The sequence below is a fragment of the Trichoderma citrinoviride genome (genome assembly GCF_003025115.1).
Source record: "Trichoderma citrinoviride strain TUCIM 6016 unplaced genomic scaffold BBK36scaffold_3, whole genome shotgun sequence".
NCBI lineage: Eukaryota > Fungi > Ascomycota > Sordariomycetes > Hypocreales > Hypocreaceae > Trichoderma > Trichoderma citrinoviride.
The window spans coordinates 833,007-858,546 of record NW_020194711.1 but is presented as its reverse complement, the minus strand read 5'-3'; the positions used below and the strand labels follow the sequence as shown (position 1 = coordinate 858,546).

The window sequence follows — 25,540 nt, the reverse complement described above, 5'->3', positions numbered from 1 at the left end:
TGCTTTTTTCTGACTACTGCATGACATTTAAGAAGCCCAGTCCCCTGCGTTGTAGGTAGTCTGTCTAGTGTACATGTGCTCTTTTGAGCAAATTGAGAAAAGAAAATATTAGGTAGTTTAAAGACAAACGGCTGTATAATGTACAAAGATATCATGACAAAACGTAATAGAGGAAAATTAGCATGGGAAGGCCAGAAACAATAGGAATGCATAAGCCGAGCGAGCGTTTTCTTCATATGCCATGGTCAAAGGGGGTAACAGTCTTTCTTCCTTCTCGTCACTTTCTCCTGGGGCTTCTCATCTCCCCTTCCGTGTTCCCATATGTACAGAATAAAGTCTGCCCCTTCCTTCTAGGCAGGTATGTAATGTAATGTATGTAATGCGTCGTGTGGGCGGGGGATTGGATGGGGATGTGTTCATTTACTGCGCAATGAGGAACAAGTCGTCTCCCCTCCTCGTAGGGGTAAGTCTAGGTTTCCACACGGGGGTGGCGGGCAGCTCTGCTGGTTCCTGCGGGGGAGGGGGGAACCTCTTTGGGGACGACGACGACGAGCTGTACTGTCCTTGGGCTTGGGCTTGGTCTGCTTGTGCGGCGGCCGCGGGGAAGGGGATGGAGTTGTGGCGGAGCCATTTGCTTCTGCTGCTGCTGCCAGCTCCAGCACTGTTGTTGTTGGTAGAGGTGGTGGTGTTGGCGCTGTTGTTGATGTAGGTGGCGGAAGAAGAGGTGGCGGTGGAGTAGACGGACGAGGAGGCGGAGGGCGGCAGCAACGGGATGGTGAGGTTTGCGGCGCGGGAGGCGCCGAGGCGCTTTGCGAGGAGGGATGATGATGTTGAGGTGGAGGATGAGGTGGATGTTGCGGAGGTGGTTGTTAGGAGGGGGGGTGGTTGGGTGGAGGCTGTGGGTTGGATGGAGAGGTTTTGTTGTTGTTGTTGCTGCTGCTGTTGCTGGCGGCGTTGTTGCAGTTGCTGGGGTTGAGGTTGCTGGGGCCGCCGCTGCTGCTGCTGCTGCTGCTGGGGAAGAAAGGGGGGCTGGTGATTTCGCGGATGGTGATGCGGGTACCTGTTCGTCTGGGGAGGATGCGGGAGATTATACGTCGTCGTTGTTGGGGGAGGAGCTTGAGCTTGAGCTTGAGCTTGAATGCTGTTCGTCATCAGGTCCGGCAGACGGGTCTGATACGGATAGTAGCCCGAGGAATCAATGTTGGGCCTGTAGGCCGTGGGATGGGGGGGGAGACGGTAGGGCATGGAGTAGTTGTTGTTCGACGAAGGCGGCCTCTGCGAGGACTGCTGCTGCTGAGCGGGAGGGTATCGCTGCTGCTGCTGTTGCTGAGGAGCCGGATACGCCCGCGGGGCCTGGGACGATGGAATACTACCATCTTGTTGTTGTTGTGGCAGGGTATTGCTGCGCTGGGACGGCTGCATGTATCGTCGCTGGTTGTTGGTGTCTGGCCGAGAGGGCGCGCTTTCGGAGCGCATCATGGGCGAGCCGGTGCGGATCGCGTCGGGGGCTTGGCGAGGGCTGACGAGCTTCTTGCCCTGCTGCTGCTGCTGCTGGCGCTGCTTGGGCATGTTGCCGCCGGCGGAGGACATGGTGCCGGCGGCGAGCGGCGCGCCGAAGCTGGGGCTTGCTTGCGCGGGCTTGGCATAGTATCCTGCGGCGGCATCTTGCCCGCCTCTCGCATTGCCTGCTGGAGGAGGAGGAGGAGGAGGGACGGCAACGTGCAGGCTGGCCGGGATCTTGGGGTACTGCGTCGGCGAACGGCCTGGTCCCGGTCGAAAGGCCTGCGGGGATTCCACCACGGGAGAGAGATTGCCCGCCTGCTGCGACTGCGATTGCTCCAGCGGGGGAGGGGAACGCAGGTCGGTGTCGTCCGTCGACGTCGAGATGGTCGTCACGCCGCTGTCCGTCGAGGTGATCCTCGGGCGGGTCAGTGATCGCGTCGAGGAGCGGCGATGGGTCGACGAGCGCCGGGGGAAGTAATTGCTGTTGTTGCTGTAGTTGTTGTAGTCCGGAGAAAAGGGGTCGAGGGGCATAGGGCTGCTGCTCCCGCTCCCGCTCCTGGATCTCTTCGTCCGAAGACAGCGACGGCTCGACGGCTCGGATGGTCTTTTCGGGAGCCATTTGTCTGTTTCGCTTTTGCTGGGCGGCGGACCTGGCTGCTGCTTCGGCGGCTGCTCTGGCGTCTCTTCGTTGGCTCGCGGCCTTGACGAGCGCCAGAGCGCCGGCCGCCTCCGTGGCGAGTCCCAGGCCGGCGACCAGCTTGGGGGCGGCCGACTTGGGGGCGGCGGTCAACGGGCTGATGGACGCCTCGAGCTCCGCAATCTCCTGGGCCCGTGCCGGGTCGCCGAGCCTCCAGTTGCCACTGCGGTCCGCAACGTAGTAAGGGACAGCCGCCGCTGACTGGGGATCGGCCGAGGGGGGTCTCCAGACTTGGCCGCCCACTGGCGAGACGGAGATCCTGCCGTCTTCCTCAAACTCCGTGGTGGAGCTGTCGTGCCTGGTGACGACGGGGACGAAGGGCTTGAAGTTGCCCGTCTTGGGGATGAGCAGCTTCAGGGGCAAGGGGGGCTGAGGCTTGTTGCTCTGGGGAGTGAGATTGCGCGGCCGGATGGATGATGGCGGCTCAGCCGGGGCTCGTTCACGCAACGCGGGATGGATCTCGGACTGAGCCAACGCTGGGGGAGGCTTTGGTTCGGCTTTTGGCTGTGTGGGCTTTGGCGAAGACGCGGCAATGGCTCCGCTCATGGCTGCTGCCCCTGAGGAGACACCAGCGGCGGCTCCCATGATTGCTGCCGCACCGAAATGCGAGTCTCCGTCTCGGCTGGGCAGCGAGACCTCGAGCCTCGGAGGCCCCCGATCCATGACGGGCTTGGCCGGAAGCAGCTTCGACAATGGCCGCGCAGACGTCGGCGTCGGCGCCCGAGTCACGTCGCGCGTGTGCGAGGGCGATATCGCAAGCCCGATGGCACTCGGCCTCCAGCTCGCCCTGTTGTACCATGATTTCGTCGGCGTCGGCACCGGCCCCGGGTCGAGCGGCGCCCGGAGCTGGTTCGTGATCCAAGAGTCCGTGCCTCCGCCGCCGCCGCCACCGTGATGAGGGCCCTTTTCCGTGCCAAAGCTACCCGAGTCCCTCAGGGGCCGCACGCCTTTCCTCCATTTTCCGCCGAAGCGGGACCTCCTCCTGCGGAGGCACCGGCAGAAGATTGCGATGCCGAACCCGATGAGCCCTACGCCTACTATGGATCCGATGGCGATCCCGGCGACTTGTCCTGTGCTGAGGGATTTCGAAGCCTCCTTCTGTCCTTGTCCGCCCTGTGCGCCGTCGGGGACGTCTGTGCCTGTACTGGTCGCAGTTGCGGAGGTGCTCGTGACGGTGAATGTCGGGGCCGTTGGATCGGTTGTGAGGATCTCGCGGGAAGACGTCGTCGATGGCTTGGGCAAGCCTGATGATGATGATGTTTGCCTCGTCGTTCTGGCGGCGGATTTGGTCGTCGGCACACCGGTCGACCTGGTGGCAGAGGGCCTGAGGCCGGACAACGATGTCGGGTCCGTGACGAGCGTGGAGGGGAGAGAGATGGACGACCGCGTCTGCCGGGGGATTGCCGTGGGGATCGTCGTGCTGCTCGTCTTGGTCGCCGGCGGAAAGGTAATGGGGCCTGTGCCAGAGATTGGCACGGCAAGGGTGGCTGTGATGACGGAGTGAGTAGGCGATATAGCACCCGGCTGGCCAAAGCACATGAAAAAGGCCCTGTCGATCACGGCATCTGCTCAAACAAAGCTGTTAGTTTCATTGCATTCTTTTCTTCCATTCTGTCTACACGGCAATGTCCATCTGTCCCATACCGCTTGCGACCTGCCGAGAACAGGCCCCTGCCGCTCTCTCCGCGACAAGACACTGGACGGCCGCCTCGCCAATCGTGAAGCCGTTTGCTCCCAGGCGCGGGCAAAGCGCCTGCAGTGTCCTCGGGGGGTGGTCTGCATAGCTGATGTTGAGGAAGGAGTCGAAACACTGGGCCGCGCAGCTCGGAACGAATGAGTCTATGCCTCCTGAGTTGAGAGGCGCTGCTGTGGCGGTGGAAATGAGCGTGATGAATAGGAGGAGGAGGAGCATATAAGAGGAGAGCCTTCTAGACATTCTATCGAGAAGCATCTAAGTCGAGAGTTAGCATCAGAGGTGGCGTATGATGTGATATGTATAGGAGTAGACTGACCTAAAGAAAGACCCGGTATTATGAAGGAGACGACCAGCATCTCAGCATGCTTCGAAACGAATATGCAAAGAAGAAGAGGGTATAACGAAGGTGTGTTTTCTCGTTCTGGAAACGGAGACGTCGTACAAGAATCAAGAGGAAAACGAAATGACCCAACTGAACAGAAGAGAAGAACAAAAGAAACACAGAAAAAGAAGAAATAAGAAAAAAGGAAAAGGAAAAGATAAAAAGGGAAACGTTGCTAGTAGAAACGAGAGAGAGAGAGAGAGAGGAATATGCCAAAGAAAGGAAGAAGAAGAAGAAGAAGAGAAGGAAAAGAGAGAGAAACATTTTCAGGAGGACACCCCATCCTTGAACTACTCCGTACCACCTCTGTCCATTATCCCCATCTCAACCCGCAGGAAACAGAAACAAAACACACGCGCCCATCGAAAGAGAGGCCCAAGTCGATTACTGCGTGTATGCATGCACGCCATCTTCGCCCTGGTCGAACAGCCGCATCTCCCAAGGCCAAATCAAACCGCCATCACAGCCGCCCGGCCTTCTCTTCATGCAAGCGCAACAAGCCAAAACCACCCATGTCCCGCCCTTTGGCCCAGCCTAGAAAGAGAAAAAAATAACCTTGATCTGCCGGTCTTTCTCACTGTAAAAACTCCCCCGGCCAAGATCTCTTCCAGCTCATCCAGCGCACAGCAGCGTAATAGACTCCAGTGCAAAGTACACCATAGACCGGGCGCTTGCCTGCACCTGCACTGCATGTCGCTTCCAGCCCCCGCCGTCCAATGAAGCGCCAGCGAGCAGGGATTCCGGGTCCAGAGGTTGTATTACATGGTTGGGCGGCTAAGAATACTTGGGAGGCAAAGGCACTGGCTGGTAAGTCCAAGAATAAAGGTAACGTACTTTGTAAGCGCGGGAGCAGCAGCCACAGGGAGACGAGTATCGATCCGTGCATCGTCCGTTGGGCGCTTGGAGAACAAGATCCCAGCAACATCAATGTCTGGAGGCGGAAAGTCACGTGCTTGGAGATGGGAATACATGTAGTTACATCTCTCTCAAGCCGTGTGGCAGAGGCTTCATGTTTCGGAGACAAAGGGCGAGCTCTTATTGGATCTAATCTGGATGGGAGGGAATCCTTGTTGAATACTCTACTATGGGATAAGCTGGTGTCTTCATGCCCGAGTAATGGTACATACTCTATCCCGCACTCTACGATGGAGTCATCGAAACGGGCAAGGCAAAAAGTCCAGCTGAGACGTCGCCAGCTCAGCTTTGCCTGGACGTCATTCATTTCCGCTGCATCGTCTTCTCGCAGACCGCCTACATGAGAACCATCGGCCCATCTTCCTAATCTGATCAATCTACAGCACTTAGCCGCCACGTCCATGTGATGTCGCAGGTACGGGGTGCCTCGGCGCCAAGTGAGATGTGCTGTGCTGGTTCCCTCTCGCAAGAACCATATGCCTATGACATAAGGTGGTAATGAGTTGTGGCAGAGACACAAACCTTGGATACGTCGAGCATCATCAAAAGGAGCACGTGTTTGACACAAACAGGATATTATTTCTCTTTAGATTCCATCTTTGGCTCGACATCTAATTTCTACCAAAAACCCCTAGCTAAAAAAGAAACCTCCAACTGACCTGGGAGCAGCACTTCTGGTTGCACGAGAAGCCAAAGCACAAGACAGACCAAGAATTGAGCGTATGGTCTTCCCCCCTGGCTGGGACTCGCACCGTTCCAGGCCACGCAGAATGCATCCCTTCTCTTGTCTCTGGGCTCCCGCCTACACAAAAGAAGTAAAGAATAAAGAGACCCTCGAAGACGCCAACGCCAAAGCAACACCAGTCAAGTTCATAAAGAGGTTAAGATAAGAGGGAAGGGGTAACAGGGGAAAGAAAAAAAACAAGAGGCGCAGACGTCGTGACTGATTTGCTCATTGGATGAGATGAAGCCCATGTCCACGGCTCAACAATACATCACCAATGTCGGCTGGTCCACCAAATGTCCAGACTCCAGAACTCTCATCCATCTGACGGCGGGACGTTCACATGGCCATCTCGGCTTGCAGTTTCCGGAGCTCGGCTTCCTCGTCGTCCTCCTCAATGGCCACCTTCTTGCTAGATATGGCTGTCATCATGTCAGCACCGTCCCCGTCCACACATGTCCTCCAAACCGCTGCCAGGGTAGACTTACGTTCCGCACGCGATGGTGACGGCAACTTGTGGACGGCATCCGCTACCGGGACGTTGCCTGCCCTCAGCATCTGCTCGTCAAGTTGCTCCTGTTGCAGCTCGTCCAACTCAGCTTCCAGTGCCGCATCGTCAACCTGCTCGCCAACCGCGTTCGACGTAATCGCGTTGACGATTTCCTCGCTGAGCTGATTCTGTTCGTTGATTTTATCCCTGCATGTTCTGTCAGTTCATCGCTTCCTGAGAAACACCACTACCTCGAACTGTAAAAGGGCCACGGGCAAAGCACGTACATAATCTCTTCCACCTTCTCCGGTGTCAGGCCCTGGTGGATGCTCTGGATAGCCTGCGACGACTTCTCCATCACCGCCAGCGTCTCGCGGTTGATGTTAGCCGACTCGATCGCGTTAATCTGCTGCTCGAGCGTCGCAATCTGTGCAATCGTCTTGTCCAGCGTGCCCTCCGCCATCTTCTTGCGCCGCAGGGCAGCCTTGGCCACTGTAATTTGATTTCATGCATGTCAACAAACTGCTAAACCTCGCTGCTTTCGTCACATTTCTTCGTCGGGTGCTTCTGTCTCAAAACGTACCGGTCTTGTTTGTGTTGACATTCTTCCTGGCAACGGCCTCCTGCTCCTCTATCTGGTTCTGGATGTGTCGCTCGCGCTTCTGCAGCATGTCGAGCTGCGACCGCAGGCCGAGGATGGCATTCTTGGCCGACTCCTTCTTCTTCTGAGCGGCGGCGCCGCCTCCGAACCAGCCCCACATGATGAATAGATGAAGCTGAGCAGAGAGATTCCGGATGAAGGCGGGAGATGCGACAGCGATAGAGATATCGATGGGTTCGATGAGTGTTGATACGGGATCAGAATGACGGTGTGAGAGATGCCGCAGGCAGAGAGCAGCAGCCTCTTTGGAATGGTGGGGTCAGTCTAGAGTCGCCAGTCGTCCAGGTTAGCCAAAGAAGCTGGCGCAGACAAGCAGCTAGGCAGCAGTCATCGGCCTCGGGGACCGTGCCGGCATCACGTACCTCGCGGGATGTTGGGACCTGAAATGAGCTCTGAAGCGTCGGGATGCGCAGCCAGTCGCAGGCGGCTGATGTGATGCACTCGTCCAGGTTGTACGTGTGCCGCCAATCCTGCTATGACGGCACCTTAGTAACCACTACTAGTCTAGTACTCAATAGCAGCAGTTCCCTCGGTCGCCCAGTTTAGCCGAAGCTCTGCCGTGTCATGTGCGATCCCTTCTTCCTTATCTCGGAAAGGCATGGAAGCAGTGCGAAGTGCAAGGCAATACCGCGTGTTGTTGGTCGGCTGATTGAGCAACCCTGGCTGAAGAGGACCATGATGGAAACAAAGCCAATTACAGAGGGCGTCGTAAGCCATCGATAGCATCACAGGGGTTGTCAACTCTCTTCTCGTGTCATTTGATTATAGCCGCTCTCCTGGAGAATCTGCCTTGATAATTATCAGTACCAAGGCACTGGGTATAGTTGTGGAGGGCAAATACAAAGACGCTCGGCCGTGTCAACAATGTCGATGCCATGCCTGGGTACTCTGAACTCCCAAAACAAACAAAAAAAAAAACAGAACAAAGTCTTAGCATACAAAACTGTCCCAGCCCGCCTTACCAATCGCTCCCGTCTTTACACAAGCAATCACCATCCCAATACGCTCCCGTATACGTAACGCAAGTAGCCAGAATATAGAACTACCGCGGAGAAAGAAGACAAGAAGGAAAGGCATGCTCGCCAATGGGTTTTCTCCAGCTTGATCCGACATGCCCAATGCCCTCATGGTAAATTCCATCATGATCAAGAGCGCGAACAAGCAGGTAATATGCACCAACCCCCTGCAAGTGGACTCCCGCTGTCGACATGTCTCTATCGTAGGCCGGTCGTGTCTAAAGCGTGAACCGACACGCAAGAAAGTGTAACATCATTAGTCTTCGTATAAGTATTGCCTCGTTGCGGATATGCAACCCCGATTATTCGTATCCGTTCGCGAAATATGACACAAGTGAAGCGAAAGTCGTTCCGTCGGAAAAAGGCGTGTGTCCAGGTTATGCGTTGCCGCCCTTTTCTTCGGTGTCGATATGCCAAACAACGTAATTGGGGAGACCGTAGACTTCGTAGCCGGCACGCTTGGCCATTTTGGCGAATCCTTCTGTTTCGGCTTGGTTTTCGAAAGCATAGCACGGAAAGTTGATGCCTGGGAGAATCACGTTCGTTAGCCATCACCTGCCGCGTCATCAGTAGGGTCGGATCCAGGGGCATACCGGAGCGGTGCACGTCTGCCTTGACCAGAATGTTGACGCCGCCGATGCCGTCGAGTTCAAGCTCCACATCCTTGTTCTCACGCCAGTCGCCCATTTTGGCCATGTACGTTCGGCCAGTGTCGTACTGCTTGTAACCTGCCAGCATGGTAAGCACTCTTGCACATCAAACGTCCCAAGCAGAGTGCATACCCTCAGCAAGAACAACGTCCTTGTCCAGACTGTTCGCCAGCTTGCGGCCCTTGTCGGACTCGACCCAAGAGTTATAATCGACTATTCTCATGTCAGCGATAGCCTCTTACAGTTGTCGTCTCTTGCGCCTGGGCATCACTTACACCGGCCTTCAATATCCACACCGTCACGGTAACGGTGGAACCAAATGTCTTGGCATCGGGAGATTAGCAACAGTCTCTGGTCTTGAACAGCAGATGATGCTTACTTGGAACCAGAATGTCTCGGTCGTGGGCGATAAAGTCCTCGAGAATGCCGGTAGGGCTGTCCACAATGTCCACGTCGCGCCAGTAGACCCAAGAGTGCTCGGGCTTCAAGGCAGTGTAGAGGAGGTAGTTCCGGGCTCTGCCCATGGCCTTTCGGCGGGGTCCCTGAGCCTCGAACGAGTGTCGCTCTTGGACATCTTGGCTGAGCTTGAATCCAAAGTCCTTTTCAATGACCGTTGCGCTATGGAAGGGGATCTGATCGGGTCGCTTCTGGATGCGGTCGAGCTCGGAGGCGAGAACGGCGAGGGTGTCATCTGTAGAGTCTGAGACGAGAAAGGCCAGGTCAATCAATCGATGAGGATACGTCAGTTCAGCGAGGAGCTCAAAGTATTTCGACAGGTACGGCGCGGCATCCTTCAAGGGCGTCAGGATGAGTATCCTCTCTTCCTTGGCGAGGGCCTGCTTGGTCGAGTTGATGGGGTTGAGGTCGACGTGCTCGATTGTGCTCGAATTGACTTCGATGGGCGCGTGGTGGTTGAAGATGACCGGTGTCTGCAGGTGTCCGTTCCATCGGTTATGCTCGTTCGGTGACATTTCCATGGGTGGCTTGGCCGGGCCCCAGCAGTAGAAGCTATATGTGGCATCAGTTTCCTGCGCGCATCCCGCGAAACTCAAGCATTCAGCTGCTTACCTCTGCATCTCTGATGCCGAAGTAGACACGCCCCGCCATAGCAGCAGGACGAGTCCCGTAATCCCAACCAGCAGTATGAACCGTGTCCGCGTCACGGCGTTCCATAGCGCTCTCGTCGGCGGGATCTGCGCCCTCGCCGACTTCCAGTCCAGTCCGCCCTTGGGGAGCAGCATGATGGCCTCTCAACGCGCGCCTCGGTTCCCTGAAGTTACTGGGGCAATTGGCGCTTCAGGGCAGAACTCGTGGTTCGAATGTCGCTCAGCCGGTCGCAGGCTTCGGGGATGACACGGAAGGATTCGAGAACGGCCGACGGGGTTACGAAGCGTTGAACCAAGAAGCAAGCATAAAAAGAAGAGGAGGGCCTGTAAACGAGAGTGGAGGCGACACCTGGGGTCAGGCCAAGCAATCAAATACGGTAGCAGCCCAGCACGACACGGAGCCAGCGTTGTATTAACGAGAGGCGGCTGGACAGAAGGATACAACAGAAGAAGGGGGAGCAGTCGGCTGGCGACTGGAGACTGGAGATAGAGAGGGTGCTCCGTCCCGTATCTTAGCGGCCCCGACCAGATTTGCTGTTCAATGTCCTGTTGAAAAGTCTACCCGTTCCAATTGGGCAGTGCAGGCCATACGGGTACATGAGCGATACCTTCATACTCTCGCTGCAGCCGGCGCCGAGAGTGGCGCCCCCTGGTACCTGAAATGTTGCGCTTTAGCGACACCCGAGTCGAGGCACTGCACTCTGGCTGGATCCAATCCTTGTGTCAATCGAGACGCGCTAATCAGGAGGTGAAGAAACCCAGACAAGTCCAGAGTCCAGACCGTGCTGGATGCTACCCTGCAGAAGACGTGAAATTACCGCCTTGCGGACCAACGCAGTCGAACATGTGATGTGCTAGGGATGAAATACTGTTTCTGTAGTCGTTTGAAGCATTGCCAGTTCCCTCAGGTTGACCCAACCGGATACTTCAACAACTAGACTATCTATCAAGCTGACGTTGAAATCGGTGGCAGTGGGAATAAAACCTGGTGGCAACCCCAGCATACAAGCATACGAGTACCTATGTATGTATAAGCCTGCGGAATCCCGCTCCGCAAGATGACGGGGAGCAAATCAGATCTCAACACAGATCAGGAACGGGGACTCCAACGACCCAGTCGGTCGGCAACTTTGTTCATGAACATCTTACCCAGTTGAGAACTCTCAACCTTGGTTGGACGTTGTGGCATCGCCTCTCGCAGCCTTTAAAAGGGCCTCTCTTCTCGCAGTGCCTTCACCGACCGACTCTTGCCTTCCAAGTCACTCCGTGATTATCACCACGCAATTTGCCGTGTTGCTGTGCATGCCGGTACTTCGTGCCTACTTGAAACCGTGATGACAAACCGAACGCAGATCGCAAGACCAACAGGACGCAATTGAACGGATTTTACTGCATCTTCATCCATCCATTCACATCTTAGAAAGATTCCAGGCTTTTGCTTTTCTGCGAATTGTCAGTGCTCAGTCAGCCTTTCGACCGCATCTACTAGGTAGACGGAGCAGCGCATGCGACACCTGGCTGCGGCATACAGACCACTGACACTGAGGGCATCTTCGCTGGCCTCAACACCATACTTCAGCAAATACACAGCGATGGCGGCCACACGGCGGTCTGCGCGCATCAGCAGCAGGGCGAGCGCCCAGGAAGCCGCCGAAGCTGCCAAGGTTGTGACAAAGACTGTCACAAAGACTACAGCGAAGAGTGCGAAGACTGCAAAGACGACCAAGACCACCAAGACGTCAAAGCCTTCTACAAAGACTGCAAATATCACTGTCATAGATGGCGACGATGGCGATGCTGCCGACGCCGCCGCTTCCCCTCCCCCAAAGGAGAACATGAGGAAGAGAAAGACGGTCCCGGAACCTGAGCCCTCGGCGCCCAAAACGCCGACCAAGAAGCAGCGCCCAGCTGCTCCCCCCTTAACGCCCACCACCAGCGCCGCACAACTCAATGGGACCAAAGGCACCGCTCACAAGTCAGTTACCCGCCTCGCGGATCCTAGATTCTCCAATGCCACGCTGCTGTCGCCGGAGACGTCGCGGGTGATTGCGTCACGCAATGTGGAGGCAGTGTCGCCTTCAAAAGCACCCTCCATTGGCGTCAGGACGACGACAACAGCGACAATCCTGAAAGAGGCGTGCGATTATCTCATCAAGGTCGACGAGCGCATGCGGCCCCTGATCGAGAAGCACCATTGCCACGTCTTTTCTGCCGAGGGGCTGGCGGAGAAGATTGACCCGTTCGAGAGCCTGGTGAGCAGCATCATATCGCAGCAAGTCTCCGGCGCGGCGGCCAAGTCCATCAAGAACAAGTTCATCGCCCTCTTCTTCCCAGAGGGCCAAGCCGTGCCTGTGCCGCCGCCCGCCGACGGCGACCCTCCTCCGGCCGAGCGCATCTTCCCCACGCCGTCCGAAGTCGCCGCGTGCTCCATCGAGCGGCTGCGCACCGCGGGTCTCTCGCAGCGCAAGGCGGAGTACGTGCAGGGCCTGGCCGAGAAGTTCGCCAGCGGGGAGATCACGGCCCAGATGCTGCACGACGCGCCGGACGAGGAGCTCATGGAGAGGCTCATTGCCGTGCGCGGGCTGGGCAAGTGGTCCGTCGAGATGTTTGCCTGCTTCGCGCTCAAGCGCATGGACGTCTTTTCGCTGGGCGACCTGGGCGTGCAGAGGGGCATGGCCGCCTTCGTCGGCCGGGACGTGGCCAAGCTCAAGAACAAGGGAGGCAAGTGGAAGTACATGTCGGAGCAGGACATGGTGGAGCTGTCTGACAAGTTCAGTCCGTACCGGAGCTTGTTTATGTGGTACATGTGGAGGGTGGAGGAGACGGATATCAGTACCTTGGAGTAGTTGGGTGGGTGTGTCTATACCTTATTGTGTCTATACCTTATTTCCAGATGCTTTATTGAGTATTTTGTGGTCATGTAATGCCATTGAACGAGCTCTCAATATCCAACTTCATTCTCCTGATATCTGATGCGAGGTGCTTCAGCATTTACAGGGATGGGAGCGCCAACTACCATGCATTGAACGGTCTTAGCAGGACTGCAAATCGAAGATCTGATAGAGAAATCCCTAATGAACACTGTGAACGAATACTTGACAGATCATCTCCATATAAGATCCACGAACTGCACCTTTGTTCGGCCCACGACGGGGTACTATATCTGACATCCCTACCACCGCACATAGGTACAACGCACATGCGTCTCCCGTGACATCCGTCACCCTTCGTGCAAAATGCTTGTTTTACGCATCTCACAAGAAGCCTAAAATAAAAGTTTGTTTTGGAATGTCGAGCGGTCACGGCTCGGCGCGGGTGACACGCGCAGCCGTCTCACATGAAAGACGAAGAAAGGTTAAGGGAACCGCATCTCAGCTACCCCAGAGGCGAGGGAGGCTGTTTAATCTTTCAATGTTACTATAAGGCGGGCAGGTCAGAAGAGCGTAAACAGGGTTATGTGCACGTTTTGGAGAAGAGATAATGTTTAGTGATATTTCGGAGCGGTATTAGGCAGGGAGGGCATTCAAGATCCTTAAAAGAAAGGGAGATTAAGACCGGGTGAGATAGCAACAACAATCACTTTCTGGGCGCTGTTATGATTCGAATCTAAACGGTTTTAAACTTCTGACTGACTGACTGATACGGGAACTGTAGTATCAATACGGACCAAGGTCCTTCCTTGCTTGGAAGCTCTACAAGGAAGACTGTACGCACTCGTATTGCTTCCCGTCGTACGAGCCGGACGGAGCAGCCGCATTGGCCTCCTTGCTGTCTTGTAAGTAAACGGACTCATCCTTCAACCAAGAGCAATGCAGCCTTCGTATCGGAAAATGATGAGAAGACGAGCGTCAGTAGGGAGTACAGGCATCGGGCATTGTCCGGTGATTACAACTACATCTGATGCGATTGACTGGTGCAGAGTTATCAGATTGTTTGCCTTTCTTGAATTCTTTGTAAGACGTTGCCGTCGTAGACCAGCAGTGTAACAAAATAATAAGACTGAATGCAAGCTTGACTTCATCGCTCGGTAGCACAATCGCGCAAGAGAGTTGCCTGCAGCAGTGTGCTTGGCTCGCAGTGCCATATCGTCACTGCCGCACTTTGTACCTACTTTGATAGAATCCGGACAGCTTCCATCTTGCTTCGCCCACAGGGTAATGGTCAGGATACATAACACAGGTGGTATTGCTCTGCGACCTGAGGTCAACTGACACAGATGGAAATGCTCTAATAATAGCTAATCAGTAGTACTCGTCGCCAACTTGGCCATCGAGATCTTCATCGCGCTTTTGATATCGACCATGGGCCCAATGCGCATGGAGTCGACTTGTTTAAACTTCTCGTATCGCATTTGTGTGATTCGCATCGGACACTATTGGAGCGTCGGCAGAAGGAGGTGTGGCACAACCCACCGCGCCAAGCGGCCACGACGATTCAAGAAGACCTTCCACGGGCCAATGCGTCAATGCATGCATGGCCTTGAGTGGTTGCAAGACTCGTGCTCGTCATCGTCGGCATCGCCAACCGGCCGGCGATGCCGTGGGGCCGCTGTCGGGGGAAACAAAGCAGGCGGGAGACGGATCGTGAAACGCTGAAACAAACTGGCCAGAGGCGCCCCGTAACGAAGAAAGGAGTTGGGATCAGATGCCATCGGCAGCGCAGTCAGTATCGTCCAGTTGCTCGGAGTCTGCGCTCCGGCCTAATTATGGAGAGCAAATAGGCCGCCGACGGGTCGAAACTATCGTGCTGGTCCGGGTTTGGATGCTGCCAGGCTGACGGGACTCCCTGCGTGACTCCTCGGCAGTGTTTGAGAATCCTCGCACTGGCGCTGCAGCTAATCTGGCGAATTATTGCTGGCCAAGGGAATGGGAAAAAGGAGAGCCGGCAAGCCTGCTTCTCCAAGGCAATGCGCGGCCGAAAACTCCGCTGCAGCATGAGTGGCCAGGTCAGGACGACCTGAGGCCAGCCGGGCAGGGGGGCGGATACCTTCGTCTCCCCGAGTTGACTGTACTCGTACTTGATGAGAAGCTCTTCGCGAGATGCGCTTCGTAAGAGCTTGCAATAACCGGCTCCAGAGAGGAGCAGCCAGTCACTCGCAGGAGCTAAGCAAATTCAATTGCTGTTAGCTCGCACATGCCCGTGGCCATGACGGTGCCGAGGACTGGAGAAGAGCAAATCTTGTCCCAGCTGTGCTAGTGGCTTGCTCTAGCTGTCTGTCTAGCTCGGACGCGAAGTTGGAGTGGCGCACGCGATAGATACGATCTGCAAGTCGACGTCGTCGTGATGGGATTGATGGCATCAACGCGCATAATCGGGATCAGCGATGCGCTGGACAGTGTGTGAATGAATGCCTTCGCGATGCCGCTGTGATGGTGATGCAGAGCTCTTGCAGTCAATGTCTGATTGCGATGGTGTGAGTTTCAATTGATGCTGCTGCAACACGAGACCGGAGAAGCATGTACAGGTACCGGCGGCTGTCGTACCGCCAAATTGCAAGTTGCAGCTGGCCCACGGGTTGTTCGATTACGCGGTTCAGCCAGTGCAGGCCTCCCGAGGTGAGATTCTTATTGCAGTCGGTTTTCAAGGTTCCGGGTACTTTGGGGAGTTGCCGCCAGTACTTGGACGCATGCGGGAACGCCGTACCTACATTAGCACGCGGAGCTTGTATCGAATCCATGGCCATGGGGTTCTCCGTACAGGCGCCCGTACCCGTATCTGGCGGAAAGGGCAAGGCAATGAATGAGTCCGCTTCTGTGCCTGGATTTTGATTGACTTTACTCTTTGGTACAGTAAAGTACCTGCCCGACCGGTTTAGTGAAGCAATTGAGTCCGAAGCAAAGGAATCCTCTGCTGGGAGGTTGCCTGCCTTGCGTCGCCAGGTCAAACAGAGCACAAGGAGTTGGAATCGGTGATGCACTGCTCCCAAGCTCCGTATGCCGCGCACGCCCGTGCACGGAGTACAAGTACATGTGGTGAAGAAGCACGAGAACGGCAATAAGGTACCTCAGTATCAGGGACGGTCAGCTCACCTGTGCCTGTTTTCTCCAGACGAGTCGTGCGCTACGTTCAGCCATCGCTCTGCCACCGTCTCCGTTTATTGTTTGTTCTGCATGTCTCGTCGGGTTGTTTTTCGTGCCTCATTACATCGAGAGACACAACAAGCCTGGCCGCATGTCACGGCACAGGCCTCATCAAAGGGCAAATTATCGAGTCGAGGCCCGGTGGGTCGGCGTGCCCTTTGCAGCGGTCGCCCGTCCCACCCACACCCCCTAGAGCTCCATTCCCAGGGGAGACTTGGGGCATCGCTCCCCTGGCCGGCCCTGCCAGCGGCCTCTCATTGGCGCCTCGCGCAGCAGGGGGTGCCGCCTGGTTTCGTCCCAGGAACAGGATTCTTCTTCCCTTTTCTCCTCTCCTTCTCCTCGCCTTCTGCCCTCCTCTCTCGTTTACTGTTGCCGTCGTCTCGTCGTCGTCCTGCCATCTTCACTTCCTGCCACTCGTTATCAGGCCAAGCAAGTTTGCGCTATAGCTTCTTATTCTTACCCTTTTTCTCCCCCCTTCACCATCACCATTCCGTCCAACTCCAGACTTCGCGGCCAGCCAATAGCCACTATTTTGACCACCATCATTTCGAGACATCTCTAGCCCGTTGCCCAAGGAACGTTTCCATATTTTTTTCTCGCGTCAAGGAAAAAGATCGACTCAGCTACAAGGTGTGTGAGTTCTCCTGGTTTCGCTTGGCTTGTGCTTGTGCTTGTGCCGTCCGCATCGCCTCGCTGCTTCTCCCTCGATCTCCGCTTCACCACGGCGCGCTGCAAACTTTCACCTGCTCTGCTCTTGCTCTGCTGCTTCCACGCACAAATCTGCTTCACCGGCTCAGCTTCGACTTGCGCCCGCGCCGAAAGCAAGCTTTGCTGCTGGTCCTCTGGTTGCGACTGCGCTCGCTCTCACCTCCGCTCTTTCAATCTCAAACGCGCTCTCGTTCTCGAGCCCAAATTCCACACCATACCTTCCTGAACTCGCCAGTGGCAGACTCGAGGAGGAATTATTTACACACCTGGGCCATCGTTTGAAGCGACCGAGATCTGAATCCCGTCAACATCTTTTTGGTCTCGACTCGTGCCTTTTGGACCGGCTGCATAGTTTAAACGCCACAGTCAGACGCCCCCTTATTGAAGCAAGCAGAGCACCGAGCCCAGGATCGCATCACACAGCCGCCTTGACCATTTCCTTTACTTTGTTAGACGCGTTTTGGGAACCCTGTTGCTGACGTTTCTTGTCCAGATCAGAATGCATTCCTCCAAGCTTTTCTCAGCCGTCCTGGCTGCTGGTGCTGCCAGCCTGGTCTCTGGTAAGGCCCTGCCCATCATGTGTAAGGCGACGACAACCTGCTAACCCAGACGACAGCTGCCGATTCCTGCTCCAAGGACATCAAGGTCACCAGCCCTAACCCGGTCATCACCTGCGAGACCGTCAATGCCAACATTATCGTCGACGAGTCGGTTGCCGGTGACCTGATCATCGACGGACCCAAGCAGATCAAGGGTGACTTCATCGTCAACAACGCCACCCAGCTCATCTCCATCCAGAGTACCACAATCAGCTCCATCACCGGCAAGTTCGAGCTTGACAGCCTCGAGCTTCTGAGCTCCGTTAACATGCAGGCGCTCAAGACCTTGAACGAGCTCAACATGGTCAAGCTGCCTCAGCTCAACGCCCTGGTCTTTGGCACTTCCGGTGTTACCAAGGCCTCCTCCATCCAGGTCACCGACACCTTCCTCAGTGATCTGAGCGGTCTCAACATTAACAGTGTCGACACCCTGACCATTACCAACAACAACAAGCTGACGGCCTTCAACTCCGACCTGGTCAACATCACCAAGCTTCTCAGTGTCTCCAGCAACGGAAACAACATGGAGATTAACATGACCAAGCTCCAGTCTGCTGCCGAGATTCAGCTCTCTAACGTCAAGAGCTTCCTCGTCCCCAGCCTCAAGACCATCAGCCAGTCCCTCAAGTTCGATACCAACCCCCAGCTGGTCACCTTCAGCGCCAAGAACGTCACCAAGATCGGCGACAGTGTCACCTTCATCAACAACAACAAGCTCACCAACGTCTCTTTCCCTCTGCTGACGTCCGTTGGTGACCTGACCATCCAGAACAACACTGCTCTGGATGCCGTTGAGGGTTTCCCCAAGCTGGAGACTGTTGCTGGCGGTGTTATCCTCCGCGGTAACTTTGACAGGTGAGTCGCGGTCCCTCTTCTCGGATCTGACCTTTTTCGTTTCCGTTACTAATCCTGCATCTTTACAGCGTTGAGCTTCCCAGCCTCAAGGATGTCAAGGGCGGTGTCACCGTCTACTCTACCACCGACATTTCTGCTTTCTGCGGCTTCTTCAACAATGCTAAGTCTAAGAAGATTATCCAGGGTCAGGAGTCCTGCAAGAGCAACGTTAAGGCCGCCAATGAGGGAGGTAGCGACGGTGACTCCAGCACTTCTAGCGGAAGCGGCAGCGGCAGCGGTAACGACACTGACAACGCCGTCGCCGCCCTCAACGTCAACAACTTCCTCCTGGGCGCGTCCGTTCTCGCTGGTATGGCCCAGCTGTGGTAAAAATCTTTCGGAGGGACGATGGGTCGGAATTTGGCGTCAATCTCTGTTCTCCCAGCTGTTTTCTGTTTTCTTTTTAGCCAACACATTGTGGTTTCGTCAACCTCTCCCACGCCTTGGCTGTCACGCCCCCCTTTTGTGCGTTCGCGGCACTAACGCTAGACTTAATAATGGAAATGTACTTCACAATGTCGCCACGCTTTTCCCCCTTTTCCTTTCGACGAGCTCGACATGATGCACGGCTCGCATGCTGTACTGTGTGCTGCGTCATGAGTATATGCCGGTGACAAGCTGGCTATCGCTGTCGGGCTGGAGGTGAAAAGGGTCTTTACGTGTGTACGGGTATTGGTGATCATTCTATCACGATTTGCACCTTTCTTTAGACTTTCTTTTACCGGTGTTGGTGTATGTTAGACTTAGGGTACTTTATACCACTTCTTGCCTCTTGTTTAACCAACGAATCTTGCCTACTACTAGTATCTGACGACTTATCACTGCTGCATGCCTACACATGGCAAGAAAGTGCCGTCGTTCACAAAAGCCTCCCGCTGCCCTAACTAGTCGTATCTACGTAGATGCCCTTTTCAAACTGTTCCGTATCGTAAAACTTTGGAATGATGTTGTTGCCGTTGAAAACACGGCCGTCCAGCTCATTGACTGCCTGGACCAGTGTTAGTAAGGGGCTAATAACTTGCGCTGTCCTGCCTCATTTTCCCAAAAGATATAAGACTTACTCGCAAGGCGGACACTTGGTCTGTGAACTTGATGAAGACCTGGCGAGTCTCCACGTCAATGTACAGTCTCTCGACTCGTCCATACTACGTCACACAAAATCCGTTAGCACAGCTTGTCCAGTGAAGCCCTTTTTTCTTCTCCAGCAACGGCTCACCTTATCGCCGCACTCCTCCCCAATCTCCTGCCCTAGGCCGTCGGCGATCTCGGCCTCGAGGTCGGGCATGTTGTCGAGCATGTTGCGCAGCACAATGACCTCGCTCATGGGGCCGAACTTGCTCGCGCCCTCGCCGTCCTTGCGCCGGCCGCCGATGATCTTGGCCTTGTTGGCGGGATCGGCCCAGCCGCCGCCGTCGGCGTCGGCCCTCTTGCGGCGCTTCTCGACCTGCACGCGCAGGGGGTTGAGGATGCCTGATTCGTTGGCGCCGAGTGCGGCGCCCTTCGTCCAGCCGTACTTGGACATGAGGCGCTGGGCGAAGCCGGCTTGGCCGGGGCGGTTGGTGCGTTGTTGCTGGGTGTCTGTGTCTTCGGGGGTGTTGTTGGCGTCTTGGTCGGTTTGGTTGAAGGTTGGTGGTGGTGAGTAGCCTGCGTCGTCGTCGTCTTCGTCGTTGGCGCCGTTGTTTGAATTGTGCCTGGTTCTTCTGAGGGCGGTGGTGGAGCGGGAGGTTGTGATGATTCGGAGGTTTGGGGCGGTGGTGGCGATGGTGGAGGTGGTGGAGGTGGAGGATGTTGTTGGCCTGAGAGGGCCAGACGGCGGGCATATGCTTCGTCTGCGGTTTCCTCTGGGGCTGGAGCGGCCGGAGGAGATCTGGGGCGCGGCGCAAAAGAGTACGAAGCTGGCGGAGCAAATTGATCTGAGAAACAAGTTAGTTTGGTGAAACTGCTTCCTAGGTCGCCATAGGAGAGGGCCGTGAGATTACTCGGAGGTGGTGCTGTCTCCTCATCCGAGTCTGACAGATCGCTTTCTTCCTGCCTCTTGCGGTGCCGATATAGCAACGCCTTCCACTCTCTGACTTCCTCTACCTTCTCGTCGCTCTTGAGAAACTCGTCCACGTTTGTCGGTCTCGTCGGGTCGTACATCTCGTCCCAATTTGTCTCGAACTCTTCCTGTCGCTTCTTCCTCTTTTTGCGACCGCCGCGCTGGCGCTTCTCTCCGATGCCGTACATCCACTCATCTTCCTCTGTCACCGCCCAGTCGGCAAGCGTGCTCTGATGCGGTATTGATTGCGCAGCTCTAGCGGCTACTGCTGGGGCAGTCGCTGAGGCTGCGGCAGGTGCGGTTCTGGGGATGGCTTTGGGGAATGTCGTCTTGGCTTTGGGCTGCTTCACCTGCGGACGTCGTATAGGTTGGAACTGGAGCGCGGCATTGTTGAGTGGCTTCTTGGCTGCTTGGTCGCCGGCTGTTGATCCGCCTTGCTTGTAGGTCACCGGCGCGGATGAGATTGTCGCTGAGGGTGAGGGATCGTTGGGATCGTGAAGGTTGTCGTAGAGGGAGAGTCCTCGCGGCGGAGGAGCCGCCATGTTTGCGCCCGTCGATGAATATTACTTGCTATAATGGTTTGTATTGCGGCATTTGGTGAGTTATGCAAGATTTAGTTAAGAAAGGAGGTAAAGTCAGCTTCGTAAATCACCAATATTCTGACGAGACATCCAAGGTAGAATGGATATCAGTGAGCTTCAATGGACAAGGCACGATTGATTGGGACGTCCCTTGTCTATCTCCTTGCTCCCGCCTCACATTCAGTGGCTGGAGAGCTATGGCGCGGCCTGGCAAAACTCCGGCAGCGCCACGCCATCCCTGCTACCTAGTGACTTGCCTTACGGTTAGCTCAACTCAGCCAGAGCTGCAGTCCACCCCTCCAACGGACCCCACCAAAACTCTTGTCTTTCATTCGAACTCAACAAGACATCGGCTTTCATCTTTCGAGGCTTGAAACTTCTATCTTTGACGACATATCAGGCGCGTCAAGGCACGGTGTCCCCTTCTTTTTCTTCTCCTTTCTCTCATCAGAATACACACAAGTCGCAGACAGTTGCAGGCAGACTGTCTTCAGCGTCTTCCCTTGGTCTCTACGCTTGTCTCTGACCCCCATCGACTTACGAACCCGATACTTCTACCAACCGATCTCACGCCTCCAAAATGTCTGATCTCGCCAGTCGCATCACGAAACCCGACGAGGCGGCTCCGGCCGAGAAGCAGCCCGAAGCTGAAGCTCCCGTCGTTGAGGCGCAGAACGACGGTGCTGTTGAGGAGCTGGGTGGCTCTGGCCTGCAGGAGCCCGAATGGGATGTCGAAGTTTCCCTTAGCGATCTCCAGAACAATGAGGCGACACCCTTCCACTCTGCCACGCGATGGGAGGACATGGGACTGTAAGCATCCATTGGCTGCATAGATACCATTAATGGCATCTCGCTAACTATCTTGCTGCCCATAGTTCCGAGGACCTGCTCAAAGGCCTTTTGGCTCTCAAGTTCTTGAAACCTTCGAAAGTGCAGGGAAAGTCCCTTCCCTTGATGCTTAGCGACCCTCCGAGGAATATGATGGCTCAATCGCAATCTGGAACTGGAAAGACGGCGGCGTTTGTTACTGCCATCCTGTCGCGTGTCGACTTCAGCAGACCTGAGCAGCCGCAAGCTCTGGCTCTGGCTCCCAGCCGTGAGCTGGCTCGTCAGATCGAAGGCGTCATCAATGCTATTGGTCGATTTATCAAGGAGCTCAAGGTTGCCGCGGCCATTCCAGGTGCCCTCCCTCGCGATCAGCCAGTTCGATCGGCAGTTATTGTTGGAACACCAGGTACCGTGATGGATATCATTCGACGTAGGCAGTTGGATGTCTCCCAACTCAGGGTCCTCGTCTTGGACGAGGCCGACAACATGTTGGATCAGCAGGGAATGGGCGATCAGTGCCTGAGAGTCAAGAAGTAAGCTTCCTTGATGCCGCTGTAGGAGAGCATGATGGCTAACCTGCGGATGTAGCATGCTGCCCAAGAACATCCAGATCCTTCTCTTCTCTGCCACTTTCCCCGACAAAGTGGGCTCCTATGCGCAGAAGTTTGCGCCAAATGCCCACTCGCTCAAACTACAGCGCAACGAACTTACGGTCAAGGGTATTTCACAAATGTTCATTGACTGTGCCGACGACAACATCAAGTACGATGTGCTCTGCAAGCTCTACGGTCTGATGACCATTGGACAGTCTGTCATCTTCGTCAAGGTATGTGGTTCCAAAGGGTCAGGACACGAATTTCGTTGGAGCTTTATTGACATGTCGAATAGACCCGTGAAAGCGCCAACGAGATCCAGAGACGCATGGTGGCTGACGGACACAAAGTATCCGCTCTGCACGCTGCCTTTGACGGCAACGAAAGAGATGAGCTGCTGGCCAAGTTCCGGAATGGCGAGAACAAGGTTCTCATCACCACCAACGTTCTGGCCCGTGGTATTGACGTGTCGACCGTGTCCATGGTCATCAATTACGATATCCCGATGAAGGGCCGCGGCGATACTGAGCCGGACGCCGAGACATACCTCCACCGTATCGGCCGAACCGGACGTTTCGGCCGTGTCGGTGTCAGTATCAGCTTTGTTTACGACAAGAAGAGCTATGATGCCCTCAGCAGCATTGCCAACACCTACGGGATCGATCTGGTTCGCCTCGACACCGACGACTGGGATGAGGCTGAGGAACGAGTCAAGGAGGTCATCAAGAAGAACCGAGCTCAGGCTGCTTACGCGCCAAGCGCAACGGACAACGCGGCCAAGGCATCCTAGAGAGGTGAATTTGACTCGTGGATGACGATGTGAACTGGCGGCGAATCTCGTATATATCTTTTCTTCTTTTTTCTGCATGATGAGATTGCCGCAATACAACGCTTGATGATGGATGGTACGATAATGGGGGGTTTATACAAGAGGATCTGTAGAGTATGGCACGACAAGATACCAAAAATTGCAGAGTTGTGTATTTAATTTACGGGACGGCTGAGATGATGGTTACCTTACAATGGTCTAGTTCTTTCGTGGCGTTCGTTCCCTATCTTCTGTACGTGCCTACCATCTGGCTGCAGTGAAGAGCGACGACGGGAATCTGTACTATCAGCGCGGCAACAGCGGAATTTGAACCATCACGGCTGGAGGCAGTGATGGAGAGTGGCATTGGGATGGAATCCGTGCTTCAAGGATCCGTCTCTGAATTTTCCGGCACATGACTGTGCGGCTAATACCAGCGAGATTCTGGTGGCGAAATAGGCCTGGACTTTACCGTACGGACGGCCAACTGCCGAGTCGTACGTACGAGTATGTACAACCAGCGCCGCAAGTTGTGTTGCACATACATGGCCAAGATGGCATCTTGAGACGTAGATGTCCGTTTTCTTTCCGTTGCTGCCTCTACGTACGAAGTATTGAACACGCAAGGATATAAACGAGGTTAGGTACACCGATCATCGGGGGACGTTTGTTTGATGGCCTCGCCGGCCACCTCTTGTCTTTTTATCAACCTTTTCGGAAGAGGCTCACGTCATGTAGTGCTACGGCACGAAAGCAGAGGCATGTACGGAGTACTCCGTACGACGCTTGGTCGAATATTTGCGCATGTGAAGGGCATTGACAAGAGGGGTTGGTTGGGAGGTTGGGTGCTGCATGGGCCTAGGCTTACAGGAGGCTGGAGATGCCTTCTGCATGTAATTAAGTGCAGGTGGCTGGGTGGCAGCACTCTTGCGGCCTTGAAGCGGATGGAGGTGTAGGATGGAAGCATGTAATACTACGCAAGCCCGGAGATAGTGGTACGGGAATCAAGGCAAGCAGGTGGGCATGATTCGGACGGCTGTGGGCGTAAACTGCACCATCCGTGACAGAGTGATGCTGATGGATGTGTGAATGGATGGTGCCCTTTGGCGCTGTCACACACTGATTGTATGATAGGTATGATTGATAGCCTCGGTCATAGTATCGCCGATGAGGCAGAGCTTGGGTGACTGACTGACTATGTGATGATTCTTGTCCCTCATGTGAGCTACAATCCCCACCATTATGTCACTGCAGCGCCAAGAGCGGAAAGAAAACAAGGAAAAGGGAACGGAAACCAAACAAAAGAGAAGAACATCACCAAAAGTCGAAAGAGGCGCGTGTGAATAAGACCATCCAGAGAAAAAATTACGCGGTGAAGCATCTCACGTGTAGTTCCCAAGGATTGGCGCTCCAGTGCTTGCCCCCACTCTTTCCTTCCCTCCTCTCGTCTGGCTTGACCACCATCCACCACACCGCCTAACTGCAGAAAAGCCACTAGAAATTTCACATTGCCGTTATTAGCACGCCTTGCATGATAGCGCAGCTCTGCTTTGAGACATCGACAGGGAACGAGAACAAAGAGAGAGAGAGAGCAAGAGCATCGTAAGGATCCCCTTTTCCTCGCATGAAGCCAGTGGCAACAGCTGTCTCGACGGCAGAATCGGAGTTTTCCCTCTACTATTGCACTGTACACTGTGTGCGTCAAGTACATATGACAGTCGGCTGATATTCTTCACTCGCAGCAAGCAAGCAAGCAAGCCATTCGACGCACCCTGGCAACCGGGCCATAGCTCTGAGAATTTTCTCCCACGGAAACAATCCCTGTCAACAAGTGTCGGCTGTGGCTCCATTGCCGCCGCGCCGGTTGGCCAGAAGGGAACCAGCCTCTCCAAGACGGGCAGCGCACACGAGTGGCTTCGGGGTGGCTTGACGGCTAGTAAGTGGTGCGAATTCTTTCCTGTTTCCCATGCAATATCGTCGTTCGAGAAGGAAAAAAAGTCATCCAGGGGGACCCTCTGCAAGTCATGCCCTCTCACGCAAGTCATTACCGGCCTCGCCAAAGAGAGGGAGATTCGATAAGATACTCGGCCACCCAGCAATCTTCTTCCACAGATAATCGACGCATAACGTCCAATGCCGATAGATCCCGGGGGTAGAGCTGCATGGGAGCAACCGCGGGGCATCGAGAGGCGAGCCACGTAGCACGCCTGGAGAGCGAAGCCAGTCACGGCATGCATCCCACATGTCCATCCAGCCTTCGCGGACGCATTCTCAGGCGCTAGGAGCTGCACGGTGGGCGCTTGTTGATATCGCTCACAAGCTGGAGCCACTCGGCCCACTGCTAGCCAGCTCATCTGGCCGCCTGCTCATGGTTGCTCTTGGCTGGCCGCTGTGATTTGCCCGGCCACGCTTCGCTCCCACTTTTCGTTGGTTCACCATGCATGTTCCATTCTCGCTGCGTCGGGCAGCTACCAAGTACTACCACCACCGTCCTGTCAGCCCGTGCGCTTCCAAGTCATGTCTCAACCCGCAGATGCGGCCGGGCTGGCGACGAGGCCGACTGCTGAGTCC

At 55.3% G+C, this 25,540-nt stretch overlaps 7 protein-coding genes across 7 annotated transcripts; 3 read left to right on the top strand and 4 right to left on the bottom strand.

Moving 5' to 3' along the window:
* Nucleotides 1-410: 410 nt before the first annotated feature.
* BBK36DRAFT_1191558 (hypothetical protein) lies at nucleotides 411-4,286 on the bottom strand. Its single transcript, XM_024896724.1, has 4 exons — nucleotides 4,213-4,286; nucleotides 3,845-4,151; nucleotides 1,897-3,765; nucleotides 411-1,763 (listed from the first exon to the last, which is right to left on the bottom strand). Exons 2-4 carry the CDS (start codon nucleotides 4,149-4,151, stop codon nucleotides 421-423), a joined length of 3,519 nt encoding a protein of 1,172 aa, XP_024752000.1. The 5' UTR covers nucleotides 4,213-4,286; the 3' UTR covers nucleotides 411-420.
* Nucleotides 4,287-6,240: 1,954 nt separating this feature from the next.
* On the bottom strand, nucleotides 6,241-7,473 carry BBK36DRAFT_1134529 (Snf7-domain-containing protein). Its single transcript, XM_024892342.1, has 6 exons — nucleotides 7,454-7,473; nucleotides 7,241-7,311; nucleotides 6,991-7,171; nucleotides 6,695-6,899; nucleotides 6,406-6,614; nucleotides 6,241-6,339 (listed from the first exon to the last, which is right to left on the bottom strand). Exons 3-6 carry the CDS (start codon nucleotides 7,166-7,168, stop codon nucleotides 6,257-6,259), a joined length of 675 nt encoding a protein of 224 aa, XP_024751999.1. The 5' UTR covers nucleotides 7,169-7,171; nucleotides 7,241-7,311; nucleotides 7,454-7,473; the 3' UTR covers nucleotides 6,241-6,256.
* Nucleotides 7,474-8,461: 988 nt separating this feature from the next.
* BBK36DRAFT_1156930 (glycosyltransferase family 62 protein) lies at nucleotides 8,462-9,975 on the bottom strand (the record flags this gene model as incomplete). The annotated part of the gene is made up of 6 exons (XM_024893966.1): nucleotides 8,462-8,610; nucleotides 8,678-8,812; nucleotides 8,867-8,947; nucleotides 9,010-9,057; nucleotides 9,114-9,742; nucleotides 9,803-9,975. The coding sequence occupies 6 exons, from the start codon at nucleotides 9,973-9,975 to the stop codon at nucleotides 8,462-8,464; spliced, it is 1,215 nt and encodes a 404-aa protein (XP_024751998.1).
* A 1,370-nt stretch (nucleotides 9,976-11,345) lies between these two features.
* On the top strand, nucleotides 11,346-12,686 carry BBK36DRAFT_1191539 (DNA glycosylase; the record flags this gene model as incomplete). Its single annotated transcript, XM_024896723.1, has 2 exons — nucleotides 11,346-11,507; nucleotides 11,598-12,686. 2 exons carry the CDS (start codon nucleotides 11,346-11,348, stop codon nucleotides 12,684-12,686), a joined length of 1,251 nt encoding a protein of 416 aa, XP_024751997.1.
* Nucleotides 12,687-17,127: 4,441 nt separating this feature from the next.
* Nucleotides 17,128-18,451, top strand: BBK36DRAFT_1191516 (cell wall protein; the record flags this gene model as incomplete). The annotated part of the gene is made up of 3 exons (XM_024896722.1): nucleotides 17,128-17,209; nucleotides 17,245-18,082; nucleotides 18,151-18,451. 3 exons carry the CDS (start codon nucleotides 17,128-17,130, stop codon nucleotides 18,449-18,451), a joined length of 1,221 nt encoding a protein of 406 aa, XP_024751996.1.
* Nucleotides 18,452-19,001: 550 nt separating this feature from the next.
* BBK36DRAFT_1191515 (hypothetical protein) lies at nucleotides 19,002-20,701 on the bottom strand (the record flags this gene model as incomplete). Its single annotated transcript, XM_024896721.1, has 4 exons — nucleotides 19,002-19,109; nucleotides 19,183-19,266; nucleotides 19,338-19,960; nucleotides 20,101-20,701. 4 exons carry the CDS (start codon nucleotides 20,699-20,701, stop codon nucleotides 19,002-19,004), a joined length of 1,416 nt encoding a protein of 471 aa, XP_024751995.1.
* Nucleotides 20,702-21,318: 617 nt separating this feature from the next.
* BBK36DRAFT_1134528 (DEAD-domain-containing protein) lies at nucleotides 21,319-23,143 on the top strand (the record flags this gene model as incomplete). The annotated part of the gene is made up of 4 exons (XM_024892341.1): nucleotides 21,319-21,550; nucleotides 21,616-22,101; nucleotides 22,157-22,394; nucleotides 22,457-23,143. Coding segments are annotated over 4 exons (1,451 nt in total), but the record flags the coding sequence as incomplete, so codon positions are not given.
* Between the last annotated feature and the right edge of the window lie 2,397 nt (nucleotides 23,144-25,540).

Excerpts from the sequence above, each read along its gene's own strand:
- BBK36DRAFT_1191558 (XM_024896724.1), bottom strand. The coding sequence starts at position 4,151 with ATGCTTCTCGATAGAATGTCTAGAAGGCTCTCCTCTTATATGCTCCTC. Across the intron at positions 3,766-3,844 it reads TTCTCGGCAGGTCGCAAGCG|ATGCCGTGATCGACAGGGCC; the intron begins GTATGGGACAGA and ends TTGTTTGAGCAG. Across the intron at positions 1,764-1,896 it reads TCACCTCGACGGACAGCGGC|GCCGTTCGCCGACGCAGTAC; the intron begins GTGACGACCATC and ends GACCGGGACCAG.
- BBK36DRAFT_1134529 (XM_024892342.1), bottom strand. The coding sequence starts at position 7,168 with ATGTGGGGCTGGTTCGGAGGCGGCGCCGCCGCTCAGAAGAAGAAGGAG. Across the intron at positions 6,900-6,990 it reads TGTCAACACAAACAAGACCG|TGGCCAAGGCTGCCCTGCGG; the intron begins GTACGTTTTGAG and ends ATCAAATTACAG. Across the intron at positions 6,615-6,694 it reads GAGAAGGTGGAAGAGATTAT|GGATAAAATCAACGAACAGA; the intron begins GTACGTGCTTTG and ends CAGAACATGCAG.